Source organism: Bombus fervidus, chromosome 12, assembly GCF_041682495.2.
Source record: "Bombus fervidus isolate BK054 chromosome 12, iyBomFerv1, whole genome shotgun sequence".
Classification (NCBI taxonomy): domain Eukaryota; kingdom Metazoa; phylum Arthropoda; class Insecta; order Hymenoptera; family Apidae; genus Bombus; species Bombus fervidus.
The window spans coordinates 10,295,319-10,314,443 of NC_091528.1; the positions used below are offsets into that span (position 1 = coordinate 10,295,319).

Here is a 19,125-nt window from a genome sequence, read left to right on the forward strand (position 1 = left end):
ATTTCTATAAAATATTAAAAATATTCGTAATTGAAAATAAGATTCAAATACAAAAGTATTAATTATAAATAAATGGTTGAAAAATAAACAGAAAAATAAAGAAGCATGTGGATAATATTAAATAATTAAAAAAATACAAAGAAGATTGAAAAAATCACTTTAATCATTATTAATTTGACTTGAGACTGAATGACGATTAATTTCTAGATAATATTCCGATTTATTATTAAATGTACCTATACTACTATATTATATAAATCAAGGGACAATACAATGTCTTTATCATTTCATAAAGTAGTAAATGTTTTTTTTTGTATGTACGCGACAAAGTTCTAATAATTATACATTCCATCTATAGGAAATGGGATCAATTCAACAAAGTTTGCCAAATCGGTACACAGACTATCACAAAGTTGATTGCTGGTTCGGGTTCGTACATGGGCGTTTCTAAAATGATCACAGTCGCGTAGACTAAAAGAACGCGTCTAAAAACAGTTTCTTTCTATCAATAAACTTTGTTTTTTTTTTTTTTTTTTTTTAAATATTTTCAGGAATTACTTAATCTTTCCTTTTTCCTTTAATAATTTAATAATTTTTAGATATTGTTTGCATTAATATTTCTCTTGAACGTGTAAATATTTCAGTCTCATTTAAAACGAAGAAAAAAGAAAATCACATTTATAACGCTTGTATACAGTTTAGAATACACCCGGTACGCAGTATCGTACAGAGTACGAGTTACTTAATAATTGTAAAATGACACCGCAATATTATACTCTGTAATTACAAATACAATGAGATACCGTAGTACTTTTTTTTTCTTTTTTAATTTTCTTTGCATATTAAGAATATATTCCTAGATATTTTGCGATGGCGTGCGATTACCCTACATCCTTTGCTCCATTTATATAAATAGTACTAACGCCGTGCTGAAACAAACGATAAATGTTATTTAAGAATTTACAAAAGATCGGCAAAATTATTCATTGACTTTAATGTTACACAATTAATTTTTTTAATGATAGCATAATCTCCATAAAATTTTGCAGATTTAATAAATGGCTTTAAATGTCTGAAAGCTTATTGCAAAAAGACAAAAAGAACAAATATTTATGCTTCGCACATCACCGGCATTTCTTTGACTCCGATATATTACTAATTTTGCTATATATAATTTTCTATTTCTTACTTTTTAATCGGTTTAAGCGCTGTCTCAACAAAATTGTGTAAGCATATGCAAAACAACTTACGTGTACCACAAGCGGTGTATAAATGAATCAGCTTCACCCATCCCTTAATTATAATAAATAATTCATTTTATATACAAATTGAATTCTTTTTTAAAACGCTCAAATCCACAAAGACAGTTTTCTAAAATACCAAACACACTTGTTCATTCGCCGTAGCGTTGTGCATAATCAACTACGAACGTTGCTTTCAGAATAATGTCACTTCGTGCTTTCGAAACTTTTTTAAAGTTTTAACAATCAAAATCCAAACATTAAATATACGTTATATCCATTATTCTGATAGTACCGTCGAAGCCACAGTAGTCGTATTCTAAAATGGAAATATTTATAATTCTTTCTCAGTAATTATACACACACACGCACACACTCGTGAGCGGAAACACACGCACATGCACACGCACACACACAATATTTAAAATAGAATATTTTTTCTTTGAGAAAAAGTACTATAATATCATTGTGACAACGGAACGGGCCTCTATAAATCATTATTGATTAAATATTTGTTTACAGGTTTTTTTTTATTATGCTTTGGTATGGCACTAAGGATTACTTTAAATTCTTTTAATTTAATGTTATGCAGATGCAAGTTATGCTTAAAAAATAAAAAAGAAGAAACAGAAGAAAAGAGAGGAATTAGGCGTTATATTTAATTGTGTCATCTGCTTTAGCATTATTGTTTTTGCATTTGTGTACATGCACCGATGAGACTTATCCTAATGTTTTGAACAATGGTGCAATTTAATTGATGCTTTAAATTACCATTTAGAGCATAGCAGTCGAATCTGTTGATTCAAATTAAAATTACTATAACAATATATGTTACCTGCTACCTGTTTTATATTTTTTTAAGAAAATGCATAAATATAGGTCTCCATTTTATCTTAAATGTTTTTGTCTGTAAATTAAGGCCATTCGAACAGAAACTAGTGCAAATAGTATAGTCTATTTATGAGAATAATTCTTTTCATTGTGTCTGACACTTAATCACTGTTTAAACTTAAGAAAACTGATTTATATTAATAAAAAAACATTTCTTGTTTGCTTTAAAGGGTTTCCTTTAATAAATGATCGCCTTAATATTATCACAAAGTGAATGAAAGGGGTTTTGATATCTTTAAATACGATTTAGTTTAAATAAATCAGAAACAGTTCCTATATTAAAATTATTAGGCCACACTCAACAGTTAGATCCGTTTGTTTGAAGCCATTGAATAAAAATAATTTCCTTTTATTGCATCAAAGAGAAAGCAATGCTTCAAGCGGAACTCAATTAACAATATTAGAAGTTAAATTTTATACCAACAGGAATCAAATATATTAGAAACAGAATATATAGAACACAGAAGTAAATGTATTAATGCAAGTAATTAGAGTATTTAAATGGATAATGGGAGAATGTAAATAAATGTAAGGAATGTTTTATTTAAAAAAATATGTATAACTGATCTAATTAAAAAAGTTATTGCCAATAAGTCTTATAATGCTTATGTGCATAACTTGTTTCTTTTCTTGCATTTGAATTAAGCAAATGCATATATAATAAATACTTTGTACTATCATTGAAATAATATTTATAATGCTGCCTTTTCATTTATGAGGACATTTCTTAACTGACATTTTAATGACAAAAAACGTCATTAGAGCTGATCACAGCATGAGATATTGTCACATTACCACATTCAATATGTATAGAAAATATTAGACAAATTGTCAATCAGATCCAACTGCCATCAAAAGAACATTTCAGTGCCAATTTCATCATTCTTTAAGGACATGGAACATGGCAGTTTAATGTTAAAGCCAAAGCACTGAGCTTTCCATATAAAACTGGATGTTTGCTAGTTTATATAATACACACTATATCGGTAAAGATCAAAAATATTTTTTAACTTTCATACAAATAAGTATGAAAGAAAATTCATATAAACTTGTATCTGCAAGTGCTTATCTTTTTAATTATGCTTTATAGAGAATATTAATAAATATTAGATACATTACTTAAATTAATACATTGATTAAAATAATACACATTAATTTTTAATTTAATTTAAAAAATAACTTGTTTATGTATATATATATGTGTGTGTGTGCATATATATATATATATATACGAGTTATTTTTTTATTCACAGCTATCTTTAATTAGATGTCCTTTAAATATGAATGCCATTTACGCATACATGAAGAAAAAATTTGTTTCCTTAGAACATAACGCATAAAGAGTTTGCGAGTTTTTAACTCATAAATACAAATACAGCTGTTCTAATACTTAAAAAATACATATCAAAATCAATTTGCTTATTCGACTAGTTCAAGAAAATTCGATATTCTTTAATAGATTTAAATAATGTACAAATTAAATTCGTTAAAATAGATTTAAACAGTTGCGATATTTAAAAGATCTCGATTGAAACAATGAACGTGAATTTTATCGAACTATTCGAAGTACTCAATTAATCGAATATTCGAATCAATTAATTCAATTCGGATTTCGAATATTCGAATATTTCGGGTACTCAACAGCTCTAGATACAAGATTATACAAACTTTTTCATGGTTTACATGCATATAATTAATATTTGAAAAAAAATGTTCTCGATTTTTATTAACGTCCTGCATAATATGCATAAGAAAGAATTAAAAAGTGTGCCAACATACATCGCATTTAATACATATAATAGACATATTTAAAATTATTGGTTGGTACAACATTAATAAGAATCAAAACTTATAGTTTCACTCTTTTGTATACAGTTTTAACATTAAATTAATCATATGTTAATGTAATAATTTCAATAACAACTTTTTGAATTATTTCATGCTATTCAAAAGGAGATATACTTGTAACATACACATACTTTTCGATCTAGCAATTTTTCTCTTTAAAAAAAAAGGGAATGTTCCATTAAATTGTAACTTCCTTTTTACGTGAGATTATAATTTGCTAAATATGTTTCTTCAAATTGGAAAAAAATGACTTATATATTTCATTATCCAATACTTATTTGCTTCATTTGTAGATAAAACACATATGTATATGTATAAAAATAAAACACAAATCTATTTATGTAAAAAAAATTTATAAATGATTGCGCCTCGTAGACGGCTATTCTGATGTCATGATTACAAAATGTACAAGACTTATAAAATTGACTAACTCGTTAACTGCCACGCTTGTGTATGTATAAAGTTCAAGATATGTATTATAAGTTAAATGAACATAAAATATACATACAACAATCAGTGATAATAATTTTGTTAATAATTCACTACAAAAATTTTTAACAGCAATAAAGTTAAACGTACATTGCACAAAATGGCAGTGAACGCGTCACTATACTGTAAAACTTTCAGAGAGATTTTTGGTTCTGTAGCTATGCGCTACGTCCATTTTTAGCACAAGCACTCCATCCAGTTACAAGATGGAAACAACAAAAGTTTAGATGAGATAAAAGTTTTACGATGTGACCAATATTCGAAAACCCTCACTTAAACGGCCAGTAACATCAGCTCTCATACATAATATATAATACATGTACTTTTAAATGTGAGTTCTGAATACGGCCTGTGTATCCGAAAATAGGATCGACTTGTGAGATGCAAAAATTGAAAAAATTTCGACCCATAGTTATACCATACTCTAAGCAATTCCAAAAAGAGTGTATATGTTTTTCATTATCAATGGCTGTTATTTATTTCACTTCATATATTATTACTGTATAACTTTTACGCTTTGTTACTTTTTATGGTGCTTATATGTTACGTTGAGAAAATAATTTTTTTTTATATAACAAGCAATGTGTTTAATTTGTTCTTCCATAAATATTTAATTTCCCTTAAGTCTTCTTTATGGATCAATGGTTCCCGTAGAAATGCTTAATTTGCACGCAAGTTTTAAAGTATATTCATTTTCATTGATACAACGAATGATTTCTACCTAATTAAAAAAAAATATTTCTAACCACTGATCTCAGAGAGAGAGAGAATCATTGTATATTAATTGTTAATTATTGTAGTATATCCAATAGTGAGCTTGTCGTAATGCTAAAAATTTTCGTACAACATGAATAGCTAGAAAGCACAGAATGTATTATAGTTTCAGTACTATTTCTTCTGTACCAAAATCTTTCTAGCTTGCTTTGGTAAATTTCTGGATATCACGAGTACATAATAAATCTCTTACTTGACAAACGAGATACATTTAAACATTGTCCTATTTGTTATTAATCACTCATTTGTTCACGTGATTAAACGAGGACTATGTAAACCTTCGACTTGAGTATCAATTTGAGGACAATGTTGAGTATCTGGCGGACCCCAGTCATGCAAGTTTCCACTGTTAGCTAGTCTGTGCGTAAGTCGATGTGCTATCGAAAAACCTCCACTACCTTCCAATTGTGTTAAAACTATGATGACTTGTCTACAATAAAGAAATTTAGTAAATGATCTGACATAAATGTTGATTTCAGGAGCACATATAAAAGATCTATTTTACCTGTGTAGCGGGGGAACACTATCGGCAGTTCTGAGTTGTCCTCTTGTGGACACAACGTTATAGCTTTCATGGCAGTCACATTTTACATGAATCCATTTATTTACATGACGATTTTCTACCATTACTACAAGTCCAGCCCAACCTTTAGTTAAGTAATAAGCAGTCATTCCCTCTCTTCCCTACGTATAAATATTTTACAAAATACTGGGTTTTAGAGATACATGAACAATTGTGAAATTAAAGTTGCAAGTTACAGAAATATTCTTACTTCATGTCTCTGTCCTTTTGCTAGAGTTAAACTTATTATAGCATCAGCTAAGACAAATGCTGGTGGGGAAATTTGCTCAACTAATAATCTCTTTGAACTATGAATGGCAAGAACGTACTCAGGGTAACTGGAAGTATCTTCCATTCCTGTGTGCCAATGATTAAAGGCCAAACATACAACAATATACAAATCCCTCTCTAACATTTTGTGACATCCAACGAATCCACGTACTTGTCGCTTACTATGTTCTACTAATCTCCCCACTTCTGGTGCTGCTGGTGAACGTGTACGAAAAACAACTACGCACAAGTCCAACTGAGAACGTTGTGATTTTTCGGAATTCCTAAATATATATGTAAGTATAATAGACCATATCCTTATATTTGATATAATTATACAAATGTACATAAAATGAGATAATAAAATTTACCTTTGCCCTTCTTGAAATAATGTAAATTCTGTTTCAGTAGGTTCTAGTACCGTTAAAAGTACACATGATAAATGTCTGAGAGATGATAAAGGTGGAAGTGTCCCACGTAATCTAACTTCACTCCACCCAACTCTAGTTTTACAAATATCAATACAATCAAAATATTTCAATACATCGTCAAAAGAAATCCAGAAAACACCGTCAGAAGCACCATGTGGCATGAGCATTTCCCGCAATTGTGGTGTCCAAATAGGACTATCATCAGACCAATCACCCTTCCAACTATAGTGACCCCATGGATTACGTAATCTCAATAATCGTATTCCCTATCAAATATATTATTCAAAGTACTTGTAAGTTTTTAATCATGTATCTATAAATATGTGTATTTTTTTACCTGTACATCCCGTACATCGAGAACAGAATAAGCGTGCCTAGAAAAAATACAATAAGTTTTTTATGGGATACTAAATAAATATACTTAACATTTTTAACTCTTGTCGAATTTTTTCTACCTTGGCCTTAAACCTTTACGTTGATATTCTTCCTCATCAACTTTCATATTACCACCTCCACAACTAGCACCCATTAAAAACATAGCTTGCCTTGAAGATAAAAGTTGTGCCCATATTAAATCCTTATCAAGTTCATCTTCACTTGGCAAAGCAGATGGTTGTAAAGGCACACTCTCACAAGGGGCACCTGTAAGTGTTGCTAGACCTTCTATTGCACGTCCAGATACTAAAGCTTCATAGCAACCATGAATTTTAGCCACTGCTTTTTCAATTAATGGCACCCAAAGTTGTTTTCTTTTTGCCTACAATGTATTTTATTAAAATTATGAATGAAGAAAAAGAAGTAATAACTTTTCACTCATAATGTTAAGATATAAACCTGAGAATATACAAGATGGCCTCTTTTATCACAGGGTAGCAAGTCATCAACAAGTACTGTGGTCCATTTTCCATCTTTACATAATCTTACTTGATAAGCTCCTTCTGGGCAAGTTTCCCTCATTACTAAGACTCTTTTTACAAGCTCATCACTTTCAGCTAAAACAGCTAAAGCTGAAAGTAACCAACAGTTTCCTAATACACCTTGTGAGATATCAGAAGGTAAGGGTTTCCTAAAAACAGCCCAAGGCAGTTTGGAATCAACTGTAGAATCAACATTAATTTGATGAGGCCTTCTCCATTGAACAACATGGTTATCTTTTGTTTCAGCTGGATTGTAATATAGAGATTTTGGAGCTGGTGGAAATGAGTCATCGACAAAAGGTTCATTTGTCTATAAAATAAGTAAATTAGTTACTATTGAAAATCTTGCATTTAAAATATACTAGTCGAAAATATTTGTAATTTATTTAAACGAATATTATGAACTATTTAGATTTTAACTTTATGCATTTTATATTTCATAAACTAAAAATATTCACTAAAACTTTTATTTTCTTCTTGTTCTCTCATTAGTATTATAATACAAAAAATAAGAAATTAATATAAATAGGGAAAATAAAAATCAATTGATGTGAAAAGATATATAATGCAAAAAAGAAAAAGTATAATTACATTTTTCAAATGTAATTTACATATATAAAAACAAATTAATTTCAATATTTTTTCTAAACTGTTTTCTTTGATCGTAAAAAATCGTCCTTGTCCACATGATATAATTTATGATCAATATACCTCTTTGCAGTAGCGAACAATTCGCTCCCATTTCTCCAATGCTTCTCTTTCCTCAATTTGTCTTAAATTCTCCATAACTACGCTTTCTTGCCGTTGCATTGTAAGTGTACTTATGCCAGATTCAATAATTCTAGGCCTTTCACCTGGTAGTTGAGATAAATTTTTTGAGATTTGGCACATTTCACAAATTCCGTTTGTACTCTTATTTTCATATGTGCACAGTTTACACTGCCACTGGAAACATTGAAATGTTTCATATATAATAAATTTATATAGAAGATGAAAGCCAATAGGAAAATGTATGGATAATATATATATATTTGAATATTTTACTAATAAATATATATAAAACAGCTATAAGAGAATCGTACTTGACCATGAGTGGAATCTCTAATTCTTGAATGTCTTTTATCTCCAATTGAAGAACCATTCCTTCTTACAGAATTTCTATGTCTTGGAGTAACAACTTTTGAATTTATAGGGGTTGAACAAAGTCTTGGACTGGGGCTTCTTGATCCAAAAAATCTGCTATCCTTTGGTACATCTAGAAAATCTGCTAAAGTCTTACAAGCATTACAAGTTTGTGCTGATAGCGGATTCCTTAATGTACACGATGGACACACCCAGCTTTCTCCTTTTCGTAACGTAGCGTCTTCTAAATGCATGATACTTTTAAGCTTTGAACCACCGCACGCTTCACACGTTGTTCTCGAAGCGGCATTTAATAATGTACATTTTTTACAAGTCCACACCGGGGAGGGTGGATCAACTTGATCATCTAAATCAGATTCTGCTGTAGCCAATGTAGCAGTTTTCTGTGGAATGTATCTTACACTATCTCTGGATACTACAATTGGAGATTGTGAATGCATCGAACAACTCGTTTCATCTTTTGTGACGGTTATTAGACTAGGTTGCATTAACGAAGGCGGTGATCGAGAAGATCCACATATATCGCAACCAGTTGACCATAAAGGATTATACGCGTAAGAACATTTCCGACAAGTCCACATACGTTTTAACGAGCTTACATTCGGTACATCACCGACAGGACTAGTTGCTTCGCTATGTGCTTTTGTGGGTACAAGACCTAATTTATTATTTTGTTTTTTTGGCAATGGCGGCGGTATATCAGGGTCGGTAATTCCAATGTAAGAATATTTTGGTCTTGTACTAAAACCAACAGAATGTGGTGGTACTGCAGGTGGTTCATCCTCATTGAGACTTCTACGATTGACGATCTTTTTCTTTCGAGATACATTTGTAACGGATTCGACATCAGAAAAAGATCGTCTATAAGACAATGGACCTGCAGAAGATAGAGCACGTGGTTCCCAGGCAGGTACACTGATAACTACTCCACTGCAAGGAGCAGGACTTCTAGGGGCTTCACATGCCTCGCATTGTTCTAGGCCGGGAGCATTATCAAGAGTACAATTATCACAACTCCAGAGAGCATCATCCTGTTGAGATTCTGAGACTACTAAACTTGTTGGTCTTTGAATTGCATGTTCAGATAATTTATGTACAACAGATCCATTAGATAAAGAGCGACTAACTTTAGATTTGACTCGTTCATAAATTGAAGGACTATGTCTTTTTGGTGAACGTTGAGAGGTATCAGTGGTATTTGTGTAGGAAAGTGTAGTAGACTCCATAGTTTCTATTGGTGGCAAGGTCCAGTCTTCTCTATCTTGTCTCCTTTCACTACGACTTATACTTGTTAGTTGTGCCATATCTATAGAATACAGATAAGCTATATAATATTTGTACCACAATCTTGTTCAATATAGCATTAAAATAGTATTAAAAAATAAATTAAATAATTTATACCCTTATTGATAATTCTTGCATCGCTTGTAGAAGAACTTGTTGCATTGACATCATCTAAAATATTGGCCAGAAGTTCGGATGTAGCTTTGAGACGATTTGTTTTACGTGAATTTAATTTTTTGCGTTTACGTGCTCCAATCTGCCTTTTGCCAGTTTCAGCTATAGAAGAATTTGCATCACAAGCTATGCAAATTATACCAGAACTGCAGCTGTTGTCTAACAAACAACGAACGCAAGTCCATTGTGTTATTAAGGAAGGTAGAGAAGAAGATCTTTTAACTGGCTCTTTTTTACAAGACTTTCCATTCCACGAATCATGGTGAGACTTCTTTATATGATTATTGAGTAGAATTAAATTCCCCTCTGAGCTAAAAATCGATATGAAAAATAATAAACAATTACTAAACGGACAACAACCATTGGTATATATGATAACATAATAAAATTAAGGAAGAGGAAAGAGTCAAAGAATATATAACATTTTTATAATGAAACTATATATTTAATTATTTCCTAGATATGAAAAAAACTCTATCCAAACATAAAAAAGAAGGAGAACAACTATGAAAAAATATATGCTAACTTTGATATTACTCTAAGTATATTATATTAATAGTGAATGCGGAAGCCTGTATTCGTAGATGCAATAGTAACTTGTCATATCTACGTTTATGCAAACATGCAACAAATAAACATTTGTATTATATTCCCCTTACAAACCATTGTTCTGTGCATTGTGTGAAATCCTTGGCACAAATTAAACTTGTTCAGTGAGAGGTAGAGGAAAGCTCATACTATGAAAATACCTTTGCTCAAAAAACGAGATATTACACCAAAATGATCGCACTGATACGAACTGATAAGTATTACATTCGAAGAGAAGTCGACAAGATTTTGCGGAGAGTTCGGTAGACTGTATACAAACACGCGAGAAATCGAAGATGGGGGTAGGGAAGGGGAGGGGGTTGCGGACAGAGCAGAGATGAGTTAACAATTTTCTCACCGATGTATGAGATCGGTTTTGACGTATTGATAAGTTGCCGGACGCGTATCGCCCGTTGCTGGCTTCTCCAAACGAAGTTTCGGCGGAGGTGTTGGCGGAACAGAGACCGAGGAAGAGTCACCTTCCTCGTCGTCTCTTTGCTTTTCCTCCTCCTCTTTTTCTTCGGGAACTTTGCGATCCAAGCTCAGGCCGAGCCTGAGATTTGCTTTCTCATCACTCCTAAGCCGAGTAAGGCCGCACCTGGCGCATCGCGTGCTCTCCGTTGGATTTATCAGAGCGCACTCCGAGCAATGCCACTGCAACACCGATGCGATCGAGCCCATTCTTTACACGTAGTCATGGCTCCTTTGCTAACAGGATCACTGACTTTTATAGCCACGATCCCTTTTACTCGAAATATCACCACACCTCTACGCGAGGACGAGGATCAACGATACCGTGAAACACATTCCGTGATAATTCTTTTCCGCTGCGGCGGTTGCCCGCCGTTCTTTGTCATATGTTTCAGGACGGCCATCTTTTAAGCCCCTTCTCCTCGCACTCTCACCCAATGTTTTATTCTATCTCTTTCTTCCTTTTTTCTCCCTTTCTTTCCGTCGTCGCATCACACAGTGAACATTCAAATGCACACACAACTTCAGTGCATCTATTCTCTGCTTTTCTTTTCTCTCTCACCTTTTAGGCATCTTATTTATCTAAATACTTCTTTTCTCACTGTTTAATCGTATTTGCAAGTATAGTCTGATATGAGATATACACAAATAAATCACTGATTAATCCATATTCGTTCACTTAAAGGCAAAGAACGAGATGAAACGCGTCAATTGCAAACGGGGTAGACATCGTCTGTGTACCTACATCACTGTAGCCTGAGCAAGTGTGTTGACTACATTGGTTGCTGGCATACACAGGGCTGTATGATTATTATCATATGCGTACACTGACATAATGAAAATTTGTAGATTTCGGAATCATGCTTCTATTTATATTAATTATTACCTGCGAATGATTAATTAGTCATTATTACGTTGAAATAATATTCTATTTAAAAGTATTGACAATAAAATAATAGTTTACTCTTAAAAATTTAACATTAGAAATGTACACTTTTTAAATAAAAATTAGTTGTTCATTGTGTTGGTTAGTTTATACGAGTTTATTTATCAAGTTAAATATGATGTAAAAAAAGGATTACATTAAACAAAGTTTCAAAATGAGAGTAGAAAGTATAATTACACTATGTAAAATAATTAGTTTTCTGAAATTTGTCTATTATATCGATCAATTTGTTGCGTTTAAACTTGCGCTTAGAATTTTAATCGTTTCGTTTCTTTTTTTTATACGTCACTGGTTAACATAAACTATTATGTACATCAGCGACATCTACGATTAACTATGTTTTAGAATTATCATAAGAAACGTTGTGTATACCAAGTCCCTGTGGCGCAGAGGATAGCGCGTTGGACTTCTAATCCAAAGGTCGTGGGTTCGATCCCCACCAGGGATGATAAAATCAACCATTCTTGGTTCCCATTTTTTTAAAAATAATTTTTAGCTACAAATTTCACATTATAACGATCTAAATTTTATTTTTATATTAATCTATTATACTAATATTAAACAGCAATTTAATTATCGCTATTGATCAGCCATACTATCCTTTTAAATTTTATTACAATCTTTAATCTTCTTTTATTTGCACACTTAAAAGTAGATGTAAAATTAATTAATTTATCTATAGGAATATCTCCTCTTTGCGCCTTCCTCAGTACTACGTTACTTTTACTACACTCACTCTTGTGTTTGTTTTAATTTTAGTTACTTTCGACTTGGAACGAAAATATCCCGATGCACAGCAAACGTAAAAATAGTGTATACGAAGGTGAATAGACTTGGTTGGTATATTTATGATCAAATATTATTATACCACGCTAATGTAATGATATATTACAATGGAACGAGGCAAATAGTTACCATTCAACAATTATGGTATTTATTCTTTTACCTCTTGACCTTTATTATTAGTCTTTATTACTATCAGAAGATGTACAAAATATATATTATTTTTATCTTGAAATGTTATTCTCGAGAATCGTAGAAATGACGAAATTTTGTTATTATGAAATTATGTATATACGAACCTCACATAAATAACTAGTATTTGCTATACTAATACTAGATACTTGCTTCGTGCATTTTATCTGTACTACAGCTGCCAAACATTACAGAAGATTGCGACGCCTTCTTTTCCAAGAATCTATAATTTCTTCCAAGACCTTTTTCCCAGAACGTATGTACATTATAATAGGTCTCACAATCAGTACAAGAGTTATGAAAAGAGAAGTTATCTATTCTCGAACATTTTACTATAGAAGATCTGTTTGCAATTTTTATCTTTTAATTTAAGAAAGTGGTATTTCGTAACTTTTCTTTATTTTAGCGATATATATATATCAAACGTAGTTACTATAATCCTTTTCAATTTTTCAAGAAGAAAGAAGTAGTGTTGTAACAACCGACGTGAGTATTGATTACGATTACAGAGTCGTTACTAAACTTACATTAAGGTAATCGTACGACTTTCATAAAGAGTGGAATACTTTAGAAATTGTAAGAACAACGAATGTAATAATTACGATTGCAATACACGATAGAAATAGTATCCAAGTTGTTATTCCCATTTTTCTTACTAGAAGCGGTAGATATTTTGAATATTTTTTAATTCCACATATTTTTAATTATTTAATACCACGAAACCTATTGTATCAATCGAATTATTTTTATATATACCGTATCCTGCATTCTAGTCAATTAAAAGCCACGAAGCGAAAGATCCAGAAGCAGACGAGACATTCAACGAGTAAACGATTTAAAGACCCCAACGATTAAAGGGCTACAAACGATATCAATTAATTGCTTGGCTTCTAAATACGCTGTTAGATTAAGCTGCATCATCGACTCTGCTTCTACAGAGCAGGTGTTATCATTTATTACAATTTAACATATCCTCGGTGTTACGTTGTATAATTTAACACGGATTATCGTACAATACGATATTTGTAATCAATATTAACGTGATCAGTCGATACTTGGAAATTTCAACTTTTTTAAACATTGTAAGCCTTTATGTTCTATCAATCTTGAGTCGAACGTTATGTAAAGGTGACTCAGATCGATTAAAGAAATCAATTACAAACGACTAGTTGCAAACATAGGATCGACTAATTAATGCCATATCCGTTGTTACGTAATGATCGTTCGAAGCCATTGTGTCTTTTTAAACAGCGAGATAAATAAATATAAAATAATCCGTACTCCAATATTCGCTTATAATATTATATTTTTAACACGATAGAAGTATCACTCATAAAAACTTCGTTCTTAGACAATATTTTTAGAAATATTATTTTTATACCATATTAATATTATAGATTTGCAACGAACGAATCGACAGAGACGAAGTTTAGGCGCCTCGATCTTTCCGAAGATTGAACGTCGTCGGAGAATACAAATCTGTCTATTTCGAACATTGATCGATACTTCATTAATTATTAATGAACGCCTCTTACACTTTCGATTGGACGAGCACACCGCTGTCTGCTGTAGGCGTAGTTTCCTTTCGATCAATAATTTATGCCTGGCTACTTAATTGAGTTCTGATTTTGGATGGACAGAGTTACGTGCATATTTTACATTAATTATAAATCGAAGGTTCGTTACGGTGCATAGCGTATTAATATTGTCACGAAGGAAATAAGATGGAATCAAAAATAGAATGCCTGCTTGGGAATTCCCAGGATCACGAGACGCTATACTAATAAAAAGAAAAAAACTGGATCGCTGTTCTTGCCAGTGAATTTACCGCTCAAACACTGAGTCAGCGTATTACAATTTTAATTATGTATATATATAGACTGAGTCATGCGATTCGACCACGTTCTTACCCCATTTACATACTTTGTGTATACAACTGTTAGCAAAAAGACACGACGAAGAAAGAAATCCAGCGGCTTAATCGTTTCTGCGATTCTAATTTTGTGACAGGAAGCGTAAGAAAACGAGGTACGAGAAAATACACGTCGACTATTACGAGAGAAAAAAATGCAACAAGATATAAAATACAATTTATATATAAAGAGAAGATTATACGTACGTTCTATGGATTTTTGCTGTTATAAATGTTCCATATCGTATAAAAGCGCGCAATTCAGTTATAATATAAGTCGAACGATTAAACTGAATTTTTATTCGGCAGGTTGTAATGACGAGCATGAATGCAAATGATAGCGGGTTCGCGTGAGTCATATCCGGAATTAATTCTTCTGCCATCTCGATGTCGACACGTGACAAATTTACCGCTAATCAATCTTGCGCAGCTATATTTTTAAACCACGTTATTCACAAAACGAGCTCGGCTTATGCAATTCTATTAGACATATAGCGATTGAACGAAATTAATCATTTAAATAAGATTCGTATTGCTGCAATTATATTTCAGAAAGGAATCAAGAAAAATAGGCATTCTCGTGTAGTATAATTCACGTTGTAATTCATAATAATCTATCTCAGGCTTGAATTTTCTTTCCTTGCACGCTCTTATCAGATAATGATAAATCGAGTATTATACCTGTTCTGAGAAAAGTTACAGCACCGTTAGAAAACGGCAGAATGATACAAAAATTATACCCAAAAGTCATCGTTAAATGTAGAAAGAAACGATAATAGGAATTATCAATAGAACATTGTACTTTGGTGTGAATCGTTTAATAAGCGTATCTAAAGTATTTTAAGGGATATCTGAAAATACTTTCTCAAGTTTCGTTCCGTTCACGTTGTGATATTAAAATGTTACAGTAATAGTAAAGTAATAAGAAGAATCCTACGTTAACGTTATAATTGTTGACGTAATGTTAACGCGCTAAAAATATAGTATCGAGATCTTTTTGCTTTTGCATCGACATTTTTATCTTATACGTGGATATGTCTCTAGACAGGAAATCAATATGACAACATCATATACAGAAGAAAATGAAGCAAGTCGAAACAAAAAGGAGTAAATAATGACACGTGGCAAGTAACGTGTGTAAGTATTGTACTTAGTTCAACCTGAACAGAAAAAGCAACAAACAAGAGCTTCGGGCATAAAGCGACGATCAAACCTGTTTAGATACTTGAAACTTTACTGTCGGAAAAACGAAAATAAATATCAACCAGTTGAATATGGAATATCGTTATTGAAAAATATAAAATAAATAGAAAATTACAGCAACACAGGAAGGTAAACAAAGTATAGAAAACGCGCGCTTCGCGAAGATCTTGTGAGAAACGTCGAGACGATCCGATCACATCGTAAAATAGTAGCAATAATCAACGAATAATATATGCGATATTAAAAATTTATGTCTGCATGCTAATTCGAAGGAGCGATACTGCGATCTATCTTATATGCGATCTTGTATGCAATTAAGGGATTAATTAAAACGAATTTATGAACGTTAATCAATGAACGATAGTTTTTTCTTTGTTAAATTATAACGCGCTTAATAAATACGCAGATCCCTGTATAATCATGCGCGTGCAAAAAATGTATAATGTGAAAAAATCGAGTCGATTTTGAAAATTATAAATTACATAATTGAAAAATCGATGTAGTTTAATTAATTTGACTGTGGACGATCATGCAAATTATTATACAATGATTCGCGATACAATAAATATGCAACGCGATATTTTTATACAATTAAAAAAAAAATTATGTTTTTCTAATTCTTTTAAATTCAAAGCGACGAACTTTAAGCTTAATTAATATGCTAATGTAATAAGTATGGATTCCTTGATTAGCATGTATTCGGTAATCGGTAAAACCGTAGTCCAAGGTACTTGCTTGTCACAGTTTACGCGTCTAACATGAATAATAATGCATTTTTTAATAAACGTTCGCGAATCGTTAGTTGATCCATAGTTCTAAGTGAATTTGCACGTTACACTCGTGAGATAAGCTTGCTCAGCCTCGTTATACTTTCCAATAAATTTCTCTCTGATGATTTTCGTATACGAGATATTTCTATCCAATTGCATGCGCTGTAATTATTAAACCAGTAATTAACAGAGCGAACGAAATTCCAATAAAAATTGTTCGTATAATCTTTGCATTACGAACGTGAAAAGAGACGCATAAAGAATAATATTCCGAACTTCTGGAATTTCTCGAGATGCGATAATTTGTTGAGAAAATAGTATTAAATAAAAACATATTTAACGAAAAGAGTAACAATGTATTTAACTTTAGCAAATTTATTTTTAATTCAATGTCAGATTACGCTTTAACCTACTTTATTTAAACTCGTTATACTTAACATTCCACTTCCAATTCTTATGCCACATTCGAATGTTAATTTCGATTAAAAAGTAATGACATAACAAATGCTGGAAACTTCTGTCTTTTAGCAAATCCAATTCACTGAAAATTTACATTCACGAAAATAGTATTATCTTCGAGGGAAGAAATAATTCATTATCATAGGCAAAAAATATAACGACGCATCTCATTTCCTTGGAGAGCTAAAATTACTGTTTATCGGTGTTATCAGTACAAGTTTGACGTATGTATTTAGTATTTGTTCATTCCAAATCGTTTTATCGGTGTCGTGAAAAATACAATTATAAATAGATATCTGCTGCAGTAGACAAACAGATACTGATTTGTAGCAAGCAAGAGACGGATGACCGCAAATTTAATGGGCGTCACTCTTGTTTATGAAAGATTAAAAAGAATAATATCGCTTATAATTTCAGGAACGAAAGATAAATGTCCAAATTAAGACGATTTCATATTGAAAATCAAGAATTGAGAATCTCATTGAACGTTAGTAAGCAAATTAATTAATTGCTTTATAAAAGATATATACGTGCTATAATTTTAAACCTGAATATGTTATACCGCACGAGTTTTCGATATTTGTTATGTCGTTTATTTTTAACTACAACTATATAAGTACAAGTTCTTTATTTATGGATGCAATTTTTGGAGGAAAGTAAAGAATTATAATTGGTAAAAGTTACCAAGAACATTGAGGTGAATAGAAAAAATAATTTTGTAACCAAATTTTCCTATATTCGATACAACCATATTAAAGTAACGAATATTGGCTTGAAAATACTCTTTGGTTTCAGTTTGCTTTTAGTCCTATTTGACGTCCATGTAAGGATCAAGAAAACTTATCATGGATAACACAGTTGGACTGTACGTGCAAAGGTATTGCGTTGTTTATAACTACTAACTATATAAACGGATTGTATTTATATAGATAGAAGGAAAGAGAAAGGAATATGGGAAAACCACATTTAAAACGCAGACGCCGAGTTTCGAACCTGGGAAATCCAGTTTACAAAGCTCGGCCTCTATCCGTTCCACCAATCTATCCTCTACGTATTTAACTTTGTAATTCATTATAGTCGGTACATACACAAATTTTATAAATTATTTTCCTATTTACCTATAATTTTCTAGTTGTCTGTAATCTTTTTATTTTCTAAAAATAAAAATACATTTTAATACATTGCTTATTAAGTTTAGTTATTATATAAAAACGATATAAAATGTATTCTGTAAAATGACATTGAAATGAAATAACACAAGGTTTTCCTCGTCAATTTTAATACAGATCTCTAATACTTTGTTTCAAAGTTTTCGTCTTTAATATGTTCAAGTCTCAAGTAAAATTTACGATTATTCTACGTTTTTAAAGGCAAACGCATAATTAAATTGATATGCAAGTTTGGAAGCAATAAATCGTATCTAAAAGCACGGAGAAAAAAAAATCCTAAATTAACGTAACGAGGATATTAATTTAAGAATCGTATTGTTCATTCGTGCAAGTTTGAAACTAAATGGAACCAGTAAAGTAGACCAGTTGAAACGATGATGAAAGAGACGAAACTGTCTGTACCAGAGAAATTCCAAGAAAAATGATGCGAACGAATGACTAGGAAACGATGAAAGTAGTCGGCTTAGAACGATGATACCTTGAAATAAGAATGCCGAAAGAGCCATAATTAGACCGAGAAGGACGAGGAAGAAAAAAGAAAAACCGTTTTCATAATATTCTTACACGTTTTCAAGTATTCGTCGTGTTGAAACAGCGTGCAACCCATG

The 19,125-nt window shown here is 31.6% G+C and overlaps 1 protein-coding gene and 1 non-coding gene across 4 annotated transcripts; one reads left to right on the top strand and one right to left on the bottom strand.

Moving 5' to 3' along the window:
• Positions 1 to 144: 144 nt before the first annotated feature.
• On the bottom strand, positions 145 to 11,975 carry LOC139993289 (calpain-D). Of its 3 annotated transcripts, none has more exons than XR_011801350.1 (12): positions 10,971 to 11,975; positions 9,968 to 10,335; positions 8,506 to 9,872; positions 8,135 to 8,368; positions 7,341 to 7,733; positions 6,962 to 7,263; positions 6,844 to 6,880; positions 6,447 to 6,772; positions 6,017 to 6,359; positions 5,749 to 5,927; positions 5,437 to 5,673; positions 145 to 5,190 (listed from the first exon to the last, which is right to left on the bottom strand). XR_011801350.1 is itself a non-coding variant. In XM_072014875.1 (12 exons), exons 1-12 carry the CDS (start codon positions 11,291 to 11,293, stop codon positions 5,493 to 5,495), a joined length of 3,957 nt encoding a protein of 1,318 aa, XP_071870976.1. In that variant the 5' UTR covers positions 11,294 to 11,975; the 3' UTR covers positions 145 to 5,492. The 3 variants fall into 3 exon arrangements, 2 of the variants coding, with proteins under 2 accessions (XP_071870976.1, XP_071870975.1); XM_072014875.1 differs by having other exon boundaries at positions 145 to 5,673; positions 8,506 to 9,597; positions 9,694 to 9,872; XM_072014874.1 differs by having other exon boundaries at positions 145 to 5,673; positions 10,971 to 11,974.
• A 429-nt stretch (positions 11,976 to 12,404) lies between these two features.
• Trnar-ucu (transfer RNA arginine (anticodon UCU)) lies at positions 12,405 to 12,477 on the top strand. The gene has a single exon. It is a non-coding gene; the product is annotated as a tRNA-Arg (tRNA).
• Positions 12,478 to 19,125: the final 6,648 nt, after the last annotated feature.